We start from the raw sequence: 17,853 nt of genomic DNA on the forward strand, positions 1-17,853 counted from the left end.
TGGTAAGCCCCTACTCACTGTGCTGTGAGGTGGTTAGCCTCTACTCACTGGGGTGTGAGGTGGTCAGCCCTTCTCAGTGTGCTGTGAGGTGGTCAGCCCCTACTCAGTGGGCAGAGGTGGTCAGCCCCTACTCACTGTCTATAGAAATCATAGGTCAAAGATGGAATGATACCAAAAAACATATAAGTTAATGTATACACAAGAGAACTGAAAAACCAAAACCACATACCACAGCCACTAAAAAATAAATAAGTAAACATAGGCAGTTTGCCTATGTTTATTTATTTATTTATTTTTCAGTGGCTGTGGTACTGTATGTGGTTTTGGTTTTTCAGTTCTCTTGTGTATACATTAACTTATATGTTTTTTGGTATCATTCCATCTTTGACCTATGATTTCTATAGACAGTGAATGCTGGATAGCTTGGATTATTGTATATTATTAGAGAAATTGGGTCCTCTTCTATCCTTGACACCCTGCACTGCATATATACTAACTACTATTGCTTTGTGAGTGCTGTTTATAGTATTTTTGTTCTGTCATATTTACTTTTATCCTCTTTTGTTTGCAGTCTGTGCCCAGCAATAAGGTAAATGTTGAATTTGTTGTTGCTGCAACAAATTGCTCCCTAGCAGATGCGCATCTTGGTCTGAGAGCCTGTGACACCCTTTCCGGGGATAATGCTGTAAGTAAACTGTTTATTGATCAATCAGAATTTGTAATTAAACTGCCAATAAATGTTTTTACAGTAAGTTAAAGGGCCAGTGTCTCTTAAGGCCAAAATGAGCTAGAGGCAGTGTTGTGTCGAATGGCTTTATTATAGGTGATTGAAATTCTCTTTAAATATAATCATGGAAGTAAACATATGTGTAACCTTTAATGTTAGTGTATCAACCAAATGATTTGGAGTTTGAAAAAAAATAAAAATATTTCCATAATCTTTTTTTTAGCGTACTATGTAAGCGGATTAATTTCCCTGTGTTATTAATTTGAAACTAAATATGCTACCCTAACTAACTAAGACATTAAGGAAAATGAACAATAATTACCACATAATGAATTAAAAAGAACAAGAGAAAATAAACTTAGCATTTTTTTACACAGACAGCAAATAAGGTATGTAATTTTTCTAAGGAAGTGGATTACAGTTAGGGAGTGCTCTGTACTTTGTGAACCAGGTGCAATGTGCCCATCTGGCTGCTGGATCAAAATTCACCAAGCATTAAAGCTTGAATTCACAAAGCTCCATTAGGCTGTTTAGGCTGTATGACTCTGTTATGAGGTATATAAGTACATGGGCCATTTATCTTTCTCTCTCCCACTTCCTCTCTATCTCTACCTTAGACAGGAATCCTTGTGGAAAAAGTGAAGCACAGCCGGTTCAAGAAGAAAACAATCCGGGGCTAAGCAAATGAATTTAAAATATTCTTTATTGGGGGTGCACAGCATGGTGGCGCAGGGGATATGCCTCTGACATATTTCGCGCTGAGATAGCGCTTCCTCAAAGAGTATCCTATCAAAGGTAATGGTGTTATGCTTTAAATACCTTGCAACAACCGGATACATATGTAACCCTGCTTCCCCCCCCCCCAGACTCTACGGTGGTGTCTAGGGTGCATGAGGGCAGATTACATGCGTTGTGGTGGTGCGTACCTGTGAGGAACAGGAGGGCCTGAGCTTCCCGCGATGTTATTGGGGAGCCAGGGCTCGGCTTCTGGGGTGGTAGCCTCCATGATCTCTTAATGTTGCAGCGCCTCCATCTTCTATACTCCCAGGAATATGGGACAGGACCTGTATAGAAGAACCCCTTCGGTCCCAGGGTGATAACTTCCAACTCACACACAGTCTTTGGTACAAAGGATAGTCTCTTTATTGGCAGATCAGCGACTCCCAAATGTAGTGGTGTACAGCAGCCGCAACAACAACAGCGAAGCCTTGCTAGTTACTCCGTTCTCCTCCCCCACAGATATTTCCTCCTCTTCTTCCCTCCAAGTCTCTCCTCCGACAGGATGGTCCGGGCTGGGGCTTCAATACCCCGTGGCCCACCCCCGAGGTTATCCTCGCGGTGGGGCTTGGATTCTTCCCATCACCCCAGGCATGGGGGGGAGGGGCATTGGTCCACCAGGTCTATAATGCTATCAGCTCTACTCAAAGTGGCTGAGTCTCTCCACTCCTCTCTCCGCTCCTGCCCGGCTACGCAGGTGGGACCACGGTCGCCTCCAACCGCCAGACACTGCCTCCTCCAACTCCTCGGACCGGAACAGAACCTTCACTTACAGGAGCTGGCTGCTAAATATAGGGCTAGCCCCACCTCTCGTGATGTCAGCAGAACCTCCCCTCTTGCTCACGCCTGCAGCAAAGTCCAGGCCTGCATCTACCACTCAGGGCAGGGCTATCAAGGGGGGAAAACCCATGATGATTACTGGTGCCTGATCTTAACAGGACTTACCTCAGTAGAAGGAAGATAGGTATAGCCTGGGCTGTTTACAGGGGGCTACACATAATTGTGTAGATGGCATTGTGCTCTATGGTACAAACAAAGCCTTCCAGTCCTCCACAAAGGAGGTAGAGTCAGTAGTGACCCCTAGTGGATGGTCAAAAATGTGCATATACATGTAAACAAATAAACTGCAAAAAACATTGTTTAGACAAACATCTTTAATATATAAATTCGAAAGGTTAGTGCTAGATGCGGTGAATCTGATTGGTCTTCAGCCTCTGGCCAATCAGATTGGTGGCTCTATGACGTCACCCAACTGCCACTCTCTTCCCCCTCGGCCACACACACACCCACACACTCTCTCTCTCTCTCTCCTCTCCCCCCCCCAACACACTCACCCTCACGTGCGTCGCCTGGCTCCCGGACGGAGGGGAAGCGCGGAGCGGCCCTCCTGCCCCAGCCGCCAGCGTTCACTTCTCTCCCTCTCCGGCACTCACTTCCCTCCCTCCCCGCCGCTCACTTCCCTCCCTCCCCGGCGCTCACTTCCCTCCCTCCACACCGCTCACTTCCCTCCCTCCCCGCTGCTCACTTCCCTCCCCGCCACTCACTTCCCTCCCTCCCCGCCGCTCACTTCCCTCCCTCCCCGCCGCTCACTTCTCTCCCTCCCCGGCGCTCACTTCCCTCCCTCCGCGCAGCTCACTTCCCTCCCTACCTGGCGGGGGGACAGGCAGTGGGAAGGCAGCCTCCGGAAGGACCCCCTTCTTCCTGCAGCTGCCTCCGATAAGATGGCGGCGCCGAGTGGGTAAGATGGCGGTGCACAGCGGACAGGCGGGGGGTGGTATTCAGTCAGGAAAGAGGGGGGGGAGTCAGTCAGGAGAGAGGGGGGGAGTCAGTCAGGAGAGAGGGGGGTAGGGAGTCAGGAGAGAGGGGGGGAGGGAGTCAGGAGAGAGGGTGGGGGAGAGTCTGGAGAGAGGGGGGGAGAGAGGGAGTCAGGAGAGAGGTGGGGGGGAGGGAGTCAGGAGAGAGGGGGGGAGGGAGTCAGGAGAGGGGGGGCAGTCAGGAGAGGGGGGGAGGGAGTCAGGAGAGAAGGGGGGGAAGCCTGAACAGCTGTGAAGAGGGGGGGAAGGGAGTTGAGAGGAAGGATGGGGGAGCCAGAACATTACATCACGGGCAACGCAGGGTATATCAGCTAGTAATAAATAAAAAAATACATATTACTGAAGGAAAAACAAAAGAACAAGGCGCACAACGCACATAGTGTATTAAAGTATAAAATGTGACTTTATGGTTAAAAGTAAATAGTTCTGCGTACATCAAGTGAGAATAAACAAGCAGTTGGTATATAGGTTTACCACACCAGGAGATGACACTGTGCGACACCCTCGGATGGATCTCAGCATGCAATGGGTCTGTAGTCGTCTCATCTGTCCCTTACAGTTCTGTTCTTGCTTTATCTAGGGTTCTGAACACTTTTTTTGATGGGGTCTGCTTATGTTAGAGTTCTAGTGCCAGGATCCTCTCAGTGACCTCTTTTTGCTCTTTGAGTTTTATTTTCTTCTTATGAGAGGCTAATGAAATAAGGTCTCCCCTGATGGTAGCTTTGTGCGCTTCCCAGAGCATTGCTGCTGCTGAGACCGAGCCACTATTTATTTGGAAAAAAGTGTTTAGTTTTTGTTTGATTGTTTTGATCACCTGGGGGTCGTTAAGGAGTGAGTCATTCAGTTTCCACTTGTACGCAGAGCTTTTGATGAAAGGCAGAGAGAGGGTGAGTTCGACAGGGGCGTGGTCTGACCAGGTAATTGGGCCTATGTTGGAGTGGGAGGATGCCTGGAGAACATTATTGGTACCCAGAAAGTAGTCAATCCGCGAGTAAGACTGATGAGGAGCTGAGAAGAACGTGTAGTCCCTCTGGCCTACGTGCTGGGCAATATCTGACAATGAGTAGTTTCTCAGAATTTCACTGAACTTTTTGGCCTTTTTCTGTGTCTGGGCAGTGTGTGGTGTCATGGGCAGGGTGGATTTGTCTTGGTCTGGGCAAAGGACCATGTTGGCATCTCCAACTAGCAGTAGCGAGGAGAGTACCGATTGGTCCAATGAACCAAGTAGGTTCTGAAGGAATTGGATTTGATTGTCATTAGGGGCATATATGTTCAGTATGGAAATGGGGGACCTAGACAGTGTACCTTGGAGTAGCAGATAGCGACCCTCAGGGTCTTTGGTTACCTTTGTTGGGGTGAAGGGAATGCTATTCTTGATCAGTATGGCTACACCTTGTTTCTTGCTTGGGGATGATGCAAAGTATCCTTGGGGGAAAGTGTGTTTGAATATGTTGTGGATCTGGGGTATTGAAGTGGGTTTCCTGGATATAAATTATATCGCCTTTGGTTTTTTTTAGCTCTTGGAGAGCCAGTTTGCGTTTTCTAACAGAGTTGAGGCCCTTAACATTTAGAGAGATGATTTTAATTGACGCCATTAGATAAGGCAATGGTTCCTGGGGACAAACCCCGGGCCCCGAGTGATTCCCATGTCGGGGTTGGATGGGTCCTTAGAGCAAGGGGACGGGGGACCATCGTGCTGTCCCTGGAGGGGCCTCTGACAGTGGTCAGGGTGAGGGAATGGGGGGGAGAGGGGGGGAGGTGGACACATGGGGGCGAGAAAGAAAGTGGGCTGTCCGGGAGCCCAAAAGAGTTTCCGTTTGACACCGTGGTGACAAGGGAAGGGGGCAAAGACCCCTGGAGAACTTTCCGGGTCGCCAAAGATGGGGCGAGACCAGGGAAGAGGTCGAACACCCTTGTCGTTTGAGACGGGGGGGGGGGGATTAATGGGAGCGGACGGCTATGTCCAAGGCAGATATAGGGTTATGCGGGGCTCCTAAAGCATTTTCCAAATTAGCCAGCAGGTCTTTTGGTATATATGCGTTTTGGACATTTTAAGTCACGGGAGATAAACTTTGCCTGTACCGGCATGAGTCAGGTAGACCTTTTCCTTCCTTAGGCTCAGTGAGGGGGGGGGGAGGGAAGGAGAGGAAGGGTGGGGGGAGGGTGGGGGGAGAGAGTGGGGGGAGGGAGGGGGGGATATTATGGCAGCAGACTGAGTCACAGGCAAGTACAGTGTCTATGCAGTGCTCTTACCGCATATTTCAACTGATCAGCAGGTCAAGGGACACATAGGCGTTCTGGCAGCTCTTGCTCCTGAGTGGACATCATTACATGGATACACCTAGCTCAGATAAGCCTTTTCCTTGGAACATTGTGGGGGGGGGGGGAGGGAGGGAGGAGGGGATACCGTGGCAGAGGATAAGTCACAGGCATATACAGTGTCTAAACAGTGCTCTAATATCATATTTCAACTGACCAGCAGGTCTGGGGACACCAAAGAATTCTGGGAGCTCTTGGTCCTGAGTTGACACCATTGCATGGGTATGCATAGATCAGGTAAACCTTTTCCTTGGAACCTTGCGGAGGGGGGGAGGGGGGTAGGAGGGGGAGGGAGGGAGAAGAAGGGAAGGGGGAGGGTACCATGTCAAAAGGCAAGGTCAAAGGCATATACAGTGTCCAAACATCACTCCTAAAGCATAGTTCAACTGACCAGCTGGTCCAGTGTTACATAGGCATTCTGGGTGTTCTAGGTCCTGAGCGGACGGCATTGCATGGATATACATAGACCAATTAAACCTTTTCTTAGCTTCACTGTTGGAGAGGGGGGGGGAGGAGGGGGGAACAGGGCTAGAGGGCAGTGTCATGGGCTTATATAGTGTCTTAATCAGTGCTCCTGAAGCGTGTTCTTACAAACCCGCAGGATCCTGAGTGGGCCACATTGCCTTTACGGGGGGAGGGGGGGTTAAGGGGGAGCAGACAGCATTAACAGCAGCATATGTAGGTTTGACCGAAAGCTCCTATGTCCCAATTCAATTGGTCAGCAAGTCTAGGGACGCCCAGGTATACTGAGTCCTTTGGGGCAGGAGAGATATGCATTGCATATACTTAGCTGGATCAGGTAAGACATTTTCTTGGATTGGTGCTAGGGGGGGGGGGCTTTTACCAGGGTTATTCTCTTTTTCGGAAGGATCGAACAAATAGAAGGTAGGTGGTGTATGTTTATATGTTAAACAGGATCTAAAACCTATTATAAGGGATGATGTCTATGAAGGGAATGATGAAAATGTAGAGACTTTGTGGATAGAAATTAGCAGTGGAGGTAAAAGTATAAAGAAAATGTTTGTGGGAATATGCTATAAACCACCAAATATCTGTGAGATTGAGGAAGCTAAAATACTTTTGCAAATGGAGAAGGCATCAAAACTGGGTCATGTTTGCATAATGGGGGATTTTAATTTTCCAGACATAGACTGGGGCAATGAGATTAGCATTTCAACAAAAGGAAACAGGTTTTTGGGGGTGCTTAAAGACAATTATATGACCCAAATTATTGATATAGCTGATATACCCGGCGTTGCCCGTGATGTAATGTTCTGGCTCCCCCATCCTCTCTCTCAACTCCCTTCCCCCCCTCTTCACAGCTGTTCAGGCTTCCCCCCTTCTCTCCTGGCTCCCTCTCCCCCCTCTCTCCTGACTCCCTCCTCCCCCCTCTCTCCTGACTCCCTCCCCCCCTCTCTCCTGACTCCCTCTCTCCCGACTACCTCTCTCCCCCCCTCTCCTGACTCCCTCTCTCCCCCCCACTCTCCTGACTCCCTCTCTCCCCCCTCTCTGCTGACTCCCTCCCCCCTCTCTCCTGACTCCCTCTCTCCCCCCCTCTCTCCTGACTCCCTCTCTCCGCCCCCTCTCTCCTGACTGACTCCCCCCCTCTCTCCTGACTGACCCCCCCCTCTCCTGACTGACTCCCCCCCTCTCTCCTGACTGAATACTACCACCCCCCGCCTGTCCGCTGTGCGCCGCCATCTTAACCACTCGGCGCCGCCATCTTACCGGAGGCAGCTGCAGGAGGAAGGGGGTCCTTCTGGAGGCTGCCTGCCCACTGCCTGTCCCCCCGCTGGGGAGGGAGAGAAGTGAGCGGCACAGAGGGAGGGAAGTGAGCGACGCGGAGGGAGGGAAGTGAGCGGCGCGGAGGGAGGGAAGTGAGCGGCGGGGAGGGAGAGAAGTGAGTGGCGGGGAGGGAGGGAAGTGAGCGGCGGGGAGGGAGGGAAGTGAGCGCCAGGGAGAGAGGGAAGTGAGCGCCGGGGAGGGAGGGAAGTGAGCGCCGGGGAGGGAAGTGAACGCCGAGGAGGGAGAGAAGTGAGCGCCGGAGAGGGAGAGAAGTGAGCGTTGGCGGCTTGGGCAGGAGGGCCGCGCCGCGCTTCCCCTCCGTCCGGGAGCCGGGCAGCGCACGTGAGGGTCAGTGTGATTGGGGGGGTGATGGGGGGGGAGAGGAGAGGAGAGAGAGAGTTAGAGAGAGAGAGAGAGAGAGAGAGAGAGTGTGTGTGTGTGTGTGTGTGTGTGTGTGTGTGTGTGTGTGTGTGTGTGTGTGTTTGTGTGTGTGTGTGTGTGTGTGTTTGTGTGTGTGTGTGTGTGGCCGAGGGGGAAGAGAGTGGCAGTTGGGCGACATCATAAAACCACCAATCTGATTGGCCAGAGACAGAGGACCAATCAGATTCACCGCATCTAGCACTTACCTTTCGAATTTATATATTAAGATAGTCAGCATGGATTTATGAAGGATAGATCTTGCCAAACTAACCTTATTTGTTTCTATGAGGAGGTAAGTAGGAATTTAGACCAGGGTAATGCAGTTGATGTGGTCTACTTAGAATTTTCAAAGGCTTTTGATACAGTTTCACACAAGAGGTTGGTGTACAAAATAAAGAAAGTTGGACTCAGTAATAATATATGCACCTGGATTGAAAACTGGTTAAAGGACAGACAACAGAGGGTTGTCATAAATGGATTTTTTTCAGGTTGGGCTAAAGTCGTGAGTGGAGTACCTCAGGGATCGGTACTGGGACCCCTGCTTTTTAACTTGTTTATTAATGACCTTGAGGTTGGGATCGAGAGCAAAGTCTCCATCTTTGCTGATGATACTAAATTGTGTAAGGTAATAGAATCAGAGCAGGATGTAATTTCTCTTCAGAAGGACTTGGAGAGACTGGAAACTTGGGCAGATAAATGGCAGATGAGGTTTAATACAGATAAATGTAAGGTTATGCATTTGGGATACAAGAATAAAAAGGCGACTAACAAATTAAATGGAGATATATTGGGGGAATCCTTGATGGAGAAGGATTTAGGAGTGCTTGTAGATAGCAGGCTTAGCAATAGGGCCCAATGTCATGCAGTAGCTGCAAAGGCAAACAAGATCTTATCTTGCATCAAACGGGCAATGGATGGAAGGGAAGTAAACATAATTATGCCCCTTTACAAAGCATTAGTGAGACCACACCTTGAATATGGAGTACAATTTTGGGCACCAATCCTAAGAAAAGACATTATGGAACTAGAGAGAGTGCAGAGAAGAGCCACCAAATTAATAAAGGGAATGGACATTCTAACTTATGAGGAGAGGCTAGCTAAATTAGATGTATTTACATTAGAAAAGAGGCGTCTAAGAGGGGATATGATAACTATATACAAATATATTCAGGGACAATACAAGGAGCTTTCAAAAAAACTATTCATCCCATGGGCAGTACAAAGGACTCGGGCCATCCCTTAAGGTTGGAGTAAAGGAAAGTTCACCAGCAACAAAGGAAATGGTTCTTTATAGTAAGGGCAGTTAAAATGTGGAATTCATTACCCATGGAGACTGTGATGGCAGATACAATAGATTTGTTCATAAAAAGGTTGGACATCTTTTTAGATGGGAAAGGTATACAGGGATATACCAAATAAGTATACATGGGAAGGATGTTGATCCAGGGATAAATCCGATTGCCAATTCTTGGAGTCAGGAAGGAATTAATTTTTCCCCTTAATGGGGTTTTTTGTTTGCCTTCCTCTGGATCAATAAGTATTGATATAGGATAAAGTATATGTTGTCTAAATTTAGCATAGGTTGAACTTGATGGACCTATGTCTTTTTTCAACCTCATCTACTATGTAACTATGTAACTATTATGTTTGTCTAAACAATGTTTTTTTGCAGTTTATTTGTTTACATGTATATACACATTTTTGGCATCCACTAGGGTTCACTACTGACTGGAAGGCTTTGTTTGTACCATAGAGCACAATGCCATCTACACAATTATGTATCCGGTTGTTGCAAGGTATTTAAAGCATAACACCATTACCTTTGATAGGCTACTCTTTGAGGAAGCGCTATCTCAGCGCGAAACATGTCAGAGGCATATCCCCTGCGCCACCATGCTGTGCACCCCCAATAAAGAATATTTTTAATTCATTCACTTAGCCCCGGATTGTTTTCTTCTTGGACTGGCTGTGCTTCACTTTTTCCACAAGGATTCCTGTCTGCATTGTATACCAGCTGGATGCACGCCTCTGGGACGGCATACAAACAACACCCATGTGAGTAAGAACTACATAATTATATCACTGGATATTTACATCTTGCTCTAATGTTGCTGCCAGATAGAGACCTGCTGTTCACACTGATGTTCATATACACCGGTTAGTTCAGATTAGATTTTTGTTATACCATTGGCAGCAGGTAACCTATTAATGAGCTCTGCAATCAAGACCCTCCTAGTTGTTTGTGCTTACTTCCCTATCCCAGGGTCCGCTTAAGCTTGCCTATTCACTTATGACTATCAGATCTCACACTTTGATATGATGATGTGGTTTGGAGGACATTCCTCCTACAGTCTCTACTATCTCTACCTTAATCTGCCCCCTGGCCCAGATCCATAAAAGGGTGCCCATTCATGAAAAGAACAAACCTAAAGCACATGGTAGAGAGAGAAACAAAACATAGTGTATGTCATTGGAGACCAGGTTTATCAACACATTTTTTTATACCAGGATCATTGATTGTGCAAAGCAAGGAGGTAAAATAAATTGTAATTTATTTCAGGAAAAGACATACACACAATGTAACATAATTTACAGGGTTAACACACTTACTGGGTACGGGGCTAATGAATAAATCTATCCTTAAAATTAAATTCACAAAAATGACCTCTGTAGGAGCCCTTTTCCTTGACTGGGAGGTACTCACAAAAGTCATGGAACTGATTTCGGCGCAATGGCAACCGCGACCGCTACTTTCTCAAAAGCAGGACTTAGAAACTTTTCTGAGTTCAAAATCCTTGAAGCCGGCTCGCGTCTATTCAGCATCTTTGAATTTCCCGCTGATAGTTTGGCACTTGCAATCTGTGCTCCTGATTGGCTGCAAGCCCTCTTAATGGTTTCAGGTTCTCATTCACCAACCTATCAGAGCGTGGGAATTTCCCGGCCAGCCAATCACCGATTTGCCGGGTTGTAAAGCCGGGTGGGCACCTTTTTTCTGACTGTAAAGTGGCATGTGCCAACCTGGCACCTCTGCCTCTTTGCATACCGAGCCCACCCACTGCCCAGGCTCCACAGAGTCTGGGTTCTGGCAAATGGTTGCTGGATAGCCTTGCGTTAGCCCAGGATGTGGGTACTCACGCAGAACTGCACTACCCCTCCTGTTCTAACACCTTGGCATTCCTGAGGCTTTCAAGTACGGACTCCGCACAAACTCAGAGGCACCAAGCTGGGTAGCCATCTAGTCTTCTCGGATTCCATTACTTGGAAATCCCACAGTTCATTTACAGGTTATCAATATATATACCTATTAAATATAACCATTTAATTAAATATACTGTGTCCTGTCTTCTGTGTGCTAAAAGATGTAAGTTCCTATTCTGGTGTCAGGGATGGAGTGAGTGCATAATTCACCTACAGTAACTAGCCTCATTCTTGGCACACTTTAGAAAAATAACTTTAAAAACTTTTAGACACTGCAATCATGCTCAGCTTTATCACCTAGCTGGAGTACCCCCTGAACCCCTTATAACAGGTTCAGGGTACCTGGGTATGTACCTGGGTACCTCTCCTACACTGGGGAACCTCTGTTACTCTAGGGACGTGTATAGCTGCAGGTATCGTTTAACCCCTTCATACCCATTTACCTTGCCTGGATGATGCTGCAGCAGGAATCCTGGTGGTGAGTCATGAGAACGTTTTCAGAGTCAGAGTTTGGCGCAGTAATGTGCTTGGCTGTATCAGAGAATCTCACTCAATTCCTGGATACACTTTTGGGGTATCCCATAACTTCGGAACCCCAAAACATAGCCACATTCTGTAAAGACTTTCTCCGACAAACTCACTGTCACGCTTGATTAGTACGTATGAACAATTTTATATTTTTGGGATTCTCGATTGAGCACGACAAGGTGGGCAAAATAAATTGTCATTTATTTATTTTCAGACAAATACATGACAACTTCATAATACACTTAATAATCACTTACTGGGATGTGGAAACAAAATAAATTGTCCATAGAACAAAAGATGAAGAAAGGGAGTCTCTGGCTTACAATCCTTTTGGCTAGGGCGCAACTTGACTGCCCGGTATTTCAGCCAAAGGGAGAGAGTTTATTCTGGTTTGTTGGGATTTGTTCGGGGATCCCCAGCGCTAACGAACACCTGAAGTAGGGGTAAATCCTTGGTTATGATATTTTAACCCCTTGCGTTCCGGATCCGCTGCCGCTGCACTAAATCCTAAAGACTAAATCTTGAACAACGCTTGGATAAATCATGAATCATACTGGGGATAGCTCGGCAGGCAGGTTTATAGGGTTTACAGTCCCATCCCTAACATGCGTGCCCAATCACCTCCATGGGAACATTTAACCCACCTACCCCCGACTTTCCCGGAGTTTGCAGAACTGGCCAAAAGGGCTTTCCGGTTTGCAAAGCGCATGTGTCAGCCTGACACCTAGGCAGTTTACCATACTGTTGTCCACCCCTTACCTGGCGACGCTCAGTCTGGGATATGGTCACAAAGTGTGAATGGCCTATGCTGAGTACTGGTATCTGGCACTCAGCAACATCCCGGCCACTTTCACACTTTGGATCTCTGAGGCTTTTCAACTCTGGACTTCACTAGACTCAGAGGCTCCCACTTAGCAGGGGCTCTTTGAAGTACAGTGAGGAAAATACCCTCAGTTCATGCATTTGTAGCAGATGGCTACATCAAAGAATTAATTCCGGGGCTGACAGAAAAAGTTTTCCCTGCCTGTACATTTAAAACTGCTATGTGAAGGTGAAAGAATGGCGCTAACTCTATTAGTGTTCACTTAAAACTATACAGTGAGTGATTTTAACAAAATCAATTGATTTTCCAATAATAAAGATGTGCTCAAATAACGAGCAAATAATAAAAAAAAAAGGTTCAAACCCCCTGCTCAAACCCAGCTGGTAGGGACTGGTTTCGCTAGTCCCGCAAATCGTCACTTTCGTTGTATTCCAGGGGGAGCATGGAGGGAAATAGAACAAAAAATACAAAAAAACAATCTAAGTGTAGACAGTTTTTTAAAATGTAAAGTTAAATATCTTGTCTTGGCTCGTATGTTGTGGCTACTTACAAGATGTAAGTTGTATTCAAGCGATTTAGACACACAATGGTCTCTGCTAAGGATGTTGTTCTCCACTCTATGAAGCGGTCTCCAATTGTCAGCTCAGCAACCAGGTGTATGTGAAGAGAAATGATACCATAGTGCAGACCAATACACTGTTAAAACTAAACTTTATATATTTAAAATTGAACACTTACAATAAAAAAGATTATATTAAGCATTTTTCACAATCTTTGTGATCAGGGAGAGAAGAGTGTGTGTACTCCAGGCTCACCCGCCTCTTCCGATGTGACCCGGTGCAATCAGCCTCTCTCTGCGACTCTGCGTCTCCGGAGGTGGACCGTGCGTCCCAGGCTGTATCCTCCCGTGGGCTATCAGACTCCCCCCTCAGTTGCTGCACATCAGCACTGCGCCTGGAGCTGCCTCTCGGGTGGATGATCCGCCTCTTTCACCGCCGGTGCGTCACTTCCGCTTTGTCCCGTCGCGTCACTTCCGGGCGCGGCTGGGTGGGTTTCTGAATGGCATAAAAAAATTCATTATATAGATTCAAACCTGGTGAGTGGGGGGAATATTGCTGCTGGGGATAGTGCTTGTAGGAAGTGGCAGGAACTTGAATAAGTGGAGGTCATGGAATTGGTATTTGTTTTTAAGCTCTTGATAAGTCAAGATCTCCCCTTTCTGCAGCAGATCAGCAACCAGCTTAATGTTATGACCCTGAAATTGGTCAAATTGTCTTGGGGAGCACCCTGGTGGGAAGTTTGGGTTCCCGAAGAGTAAAACATGTATTTTTTTAAATGTTTTCGCAGCATTATGGTGCCTGTGCTGGGACACTTTTTAAACACCAAGACGAACGTGATGAAATCACCGTCCAATGTACAGTCTACGAACCACAGGTATTAGACTCATTACAGGTCTATACTCGACCAGTATAATCTATTAAAAGTGTAGTCCTACAGTGCTTCCACAAAAAAAAAAATTGTAAAAGAATGCTGCCATATACTAGCTAAATAATGTATCACATGCAACTTATTCCATGGCTAAAGTGGCTTTTGAGAATATTTTTTTTAAAGCCCAGAGGATAACATAGAAAGTAGTGATGTTTCATAACTTTTTAGGGAAACCCATTATTTAACCGCAATTACTTAATTTTTTTTACAATTAAATAATGAGCATATACATTTATATTTATATGTGGGTGTATGTATGCATGCATGCTGTACCATGTTAGACAAGCTTAATAATTAAAACAAATAGTCGATACCATTCTGTGGCTAACAAAATGCTTTCATTTGTACAAGCTTTGTTTTTGAATATATATATATATATATATATATATATATATATATATATATATATATTTCAAATGCAAATATTACTGTATGCTCATTTGCATGTCTTAGACAGGTCTGTAACCCCGCCTTTCACCATGTCATTTCCCAGAATCCCTTGCTGCAGTGGAAGTGCTGTGTGCTGGGTGATAATGGTGAATGGCGGGGTTGCAGACCTGTCTGACATGCAAATGAGCAAGCAGTAATATTTCCATTTGCTATATGCTTTGCTTAGAGGTTTTTTGTCACTTTTTTACCCACCATAACTTCAGCACACACACACACACACACACACACACACGCACGCACGCACGCACGCACGCACGCACACACACACACACACACACACACACACACACACCCGTAGGTCGGCACTCAAAAGTTGGTTGAATGAGAGGTCCAGAGTAAAAATGGATAAATGTGTCAAAATTGAACTTGCAAATTTTTAGTGTAGTCTGCAGCCATATTGTATTTGCGACCGAATTTTCCCATGTGGATTTGACAATAAAAATGTGGGCAAATGCTCCTAAAATCATCACCATATTTGCTTCACCCTCTCTTTCTGTTGTGAATATGATAACATCCACCCATTTATGTCTAGATATTCGAGACAGGCCTGTTTTAGTAGAATCCCAAGTACTACATATCCTTTACCTGAAACCTCCCTTCAAACAACACATGATGAGACACCTGTGCAAAAAGGGGGAAAAAAAGGACCACACCTGAGATTTCCTGGGAAATATGCTACATGGAGTCATTTAAATATAGTTTGCATATTTCCCAGGTATCTCAGGTGTGCTCCTTTTTGTGTACAGGTCTCTCTACATGTTGTTTGAAGGGAGGTCTCTCTCTCTCTTTTTACAACCAAGTCATGAATATCCATGGATGTGAATACACCAGTCACAGCAAATGTTGATGAATAATTTGCCTATCTGGTGCACAGGAGAAATCTGTATATAGTGAACATCGAGCCAGGCTCCAGCACACTTGTCTTGCAATGTAATTGATAAAGTTTTATTTTGGTGTGATCGATGTTGCAGTCTCCCTTAGGATCTTTATGTATCTTTCTTTTTTTTGTGACACTGTTGAAAGAATCAAGTGAATATTGGTAACATTTTTTTTAGCCTGGACAAGATTATCATCCTGTGACACACAACGATTCTTTGGGATTTATAGTGCCTCATGCACATTTCCACCACAACCTTCGCCATTCCAGCCTGGGCCACCACTCATCTGAATCCAGCTCAGCTGAAGAGCATCTCTCTGCGACTCACGTAAACCACGCAGTCAAGAGATCAATAACTGGAGAACCCGTCGCGCCCAGTGTGACAAAGAGACAGTCTTGTCCTGGGAAAAAAATATTTTTCTAAACTTCCTTTCTTTGAAAAATCAGTGCCCCTTTAGTCAGCAAAGTTTAGATCGTCCTGCCTTATCATTACCTTGGTGCAATTTGCTTTTTAAGTGCAAGAAATGGAAATTGCATCAGGTTTTGCACTGGGTCCAGATGTATGAAACTTGTTTACATCTGAGGCTGATCTCTTGGGCGCAAAGTTTATTGATATTGGCAGTCACCTGGCACATTTTAGTGATGCAAAGAATAAAGAGCTGCAGATACATATTTACATCCCTTTATCATATAGCGCAGAGAAATCATTCCTAAACTGCTCTTATATTCTCTCTTCAAATCACTCACTGCTGCAAAGCTTAAGCAAACACTCAAATACAGTATATTTACAAAAGGAGATGCAATATGACCTGACTCATTAAGCAGTACCTAACACTATGGTGCCCTTTGGCATTATACCTTTGCTTTCTAGCCCCCTAAGGGATCATAAATATAGCCTCAAGAAATCTGTAGGAAGCCTGCAGAGTGGACTTAATATCTCTCCTTCCTATTTTGTTGCCAGAAGAGGGACAGATTAGACATCTGCGGTGGCTACAATAACGTTTTTATATCACTTAAAATAATAAGGGTTAAACAATGATGGTTTGGATGGACACATACATTTTATTTCACAAACTGGCACAAGCACTTTGTGCAAGCAATCAAAGTTTACCCGAATTGCACTCACACTAGGAAAGGTCGTTAGTGAATATAGCAAATAAATTGCTACATGGTTGTAGTGTATGACAGTTGTTTTAAAGTCTCCACAGAGTTCCCTCCTAAGCTCACAATTCACAATTGTTTTTAACCAGTAATAACCCTGATTCCTGAGATACCTACCTGGAGAGGTGCCACGGGTACTTTTCACCTCCCCCCGCCTCCAGTTCATGCGGGCAAATAGGAAGCCATGATGGATGACATTGCAACTTTCTATTGACCTCCGTAATGTGGGAGATTTAAAATTAAATTTTGTTTCACCTGAAGGGAATGCTACTGGCGGTGCCTTTCCCAGTTAGTATCTTGGAAACCAGGAAGTTACAGCAGCTGAAATGAATGCGGTTCAGCTCCAGGGGCCCTGCTTCTGATCTATGTCAAACAAAATGTGGGAGGAGAGGGTTTAAAAAACAACTAGGAGTGGGTACTGCATTTTCAGCTTCACATAAATTGCATTATGCTTCTGCCCAAATATACTGACTAAGAATTAGCCTTGAACTCTGAAATGTCACAGTGAGGGTAGCAGCCTTATTATTTAATAACCAGATCCATCTTGCATCTTGGCCAAGTTCAACTCATCCTAACCGATTAAAAAAAGTGCAAAAGTCTTAATTTCTTAAAACTTTTTTTCCCCAAAAATATTTGTCACAGTGTTTGCTTAAATAGATTTGAGTAGTAAAAGAGATCCATTAGGGGATGCTGCCATGGTGGTGCTAGAAGCAATGATTAAGGAGTGTTGCTTTGTATTTGCATTTTGAAAAAAAAAAATACTATATAGGTACAGTGATAAGCCTTTAATGGAATGCTGCCTCTAATTAAAGATGGTATTGATATACTTGTTTTTGCTTTGTTACTGATTGACTTTCATATATGATGTATATGATATATATGATCAGCAGTTGGAAAACTTAAATTCATAAGCCACAGAGGAAAAACAAAAACAGAAAACCCTAGATTCAGCTTAATTTATGTTGGAAGGGTACAGAGAAGAGTAAATAGTTAACAAGAACATACAAGAGAAAGGGCTCTTCTTAAATCACACTCAATAGCATGATGAAAATAAAGGGTAAAGTGATTGTCCACTCAATACATAGTGTAGAACAGAGATGATAATTATTCAATAAAGGCAGATCAAGAAACCCTTGAATTATTTGTTAGTATTTGTTCTTCAGGAGAATGCAACCTACATACAGTAGCAAGAGTTGGTGAGATGGTTAGCCTCCCAAAGAATAATCTGCTCAGCAAATTTTGCCGATCAGGTGACCAGGGGGTGCGCACAAATGTTGGAGATCACAGCTTCATTTACTGCAACGGATTCTTTGATGTTTTCACCAAGGAATCCCTCTTTCTTCACAGCAAACATTAATAAAAAGTGTAAGTGGAACAAATTACAAAGCCAGATGGTTCAGTACTGTTAAATGTAAAAAATGTAAACACATTTCTCAAATAGAAAAGATTCAGAATGGAGAGACTATTTGACATAGCTACAATTGTA

The 17,853-nt window shown here is 45.1% G+C and overlaps 1 protein-coding gene across 1 annotated transcript in view; it reads left to right on the top strand.

Moving 5' to 3' along the window:
• Positions 1 to 17,193, top strand: part of AHSG (alpha 2-HS glycoprotein) — a 40,902-nt gene extending 23,709 nt beyond the window's left edge. Inside the window, exons 5-7 of the mRNA XM_075571169.1 lie at positions 572 to 685; positions 13,739 to 13,825; positions 15,385 to 17,193. Of these exons, the coding sequence (XP_075427284.1) occupies positions 572 to 685; positions 13,739 to 13,825; positions 15,385 to 15,630 (447 nt within the window). The 3' untranslated portion in view covers positions 15,631 to 17,193. The remainder of the gene's footprint in view (positions 1 to 571; positions 686 to 13,738; positions 13,826 to 15,384) is intronic.
• Positions 17,194 to 17,853: the final 660 nt, after the last annotated feature.

The sequence above is a fragment of the Ascaphus truei genome, chromosome 14, assembly GCF_040206685.1.
Source record: "Ascaphus truei isolate aAscTru1 chromosome 14, aAscTru1.hap1, whole genome shotgun sequence".
NCBI lineage: Eukaryota > Metazoa > Chordata > Amphibia > Anura > Ascaphidae > Ascaphus > Ascaphus truei.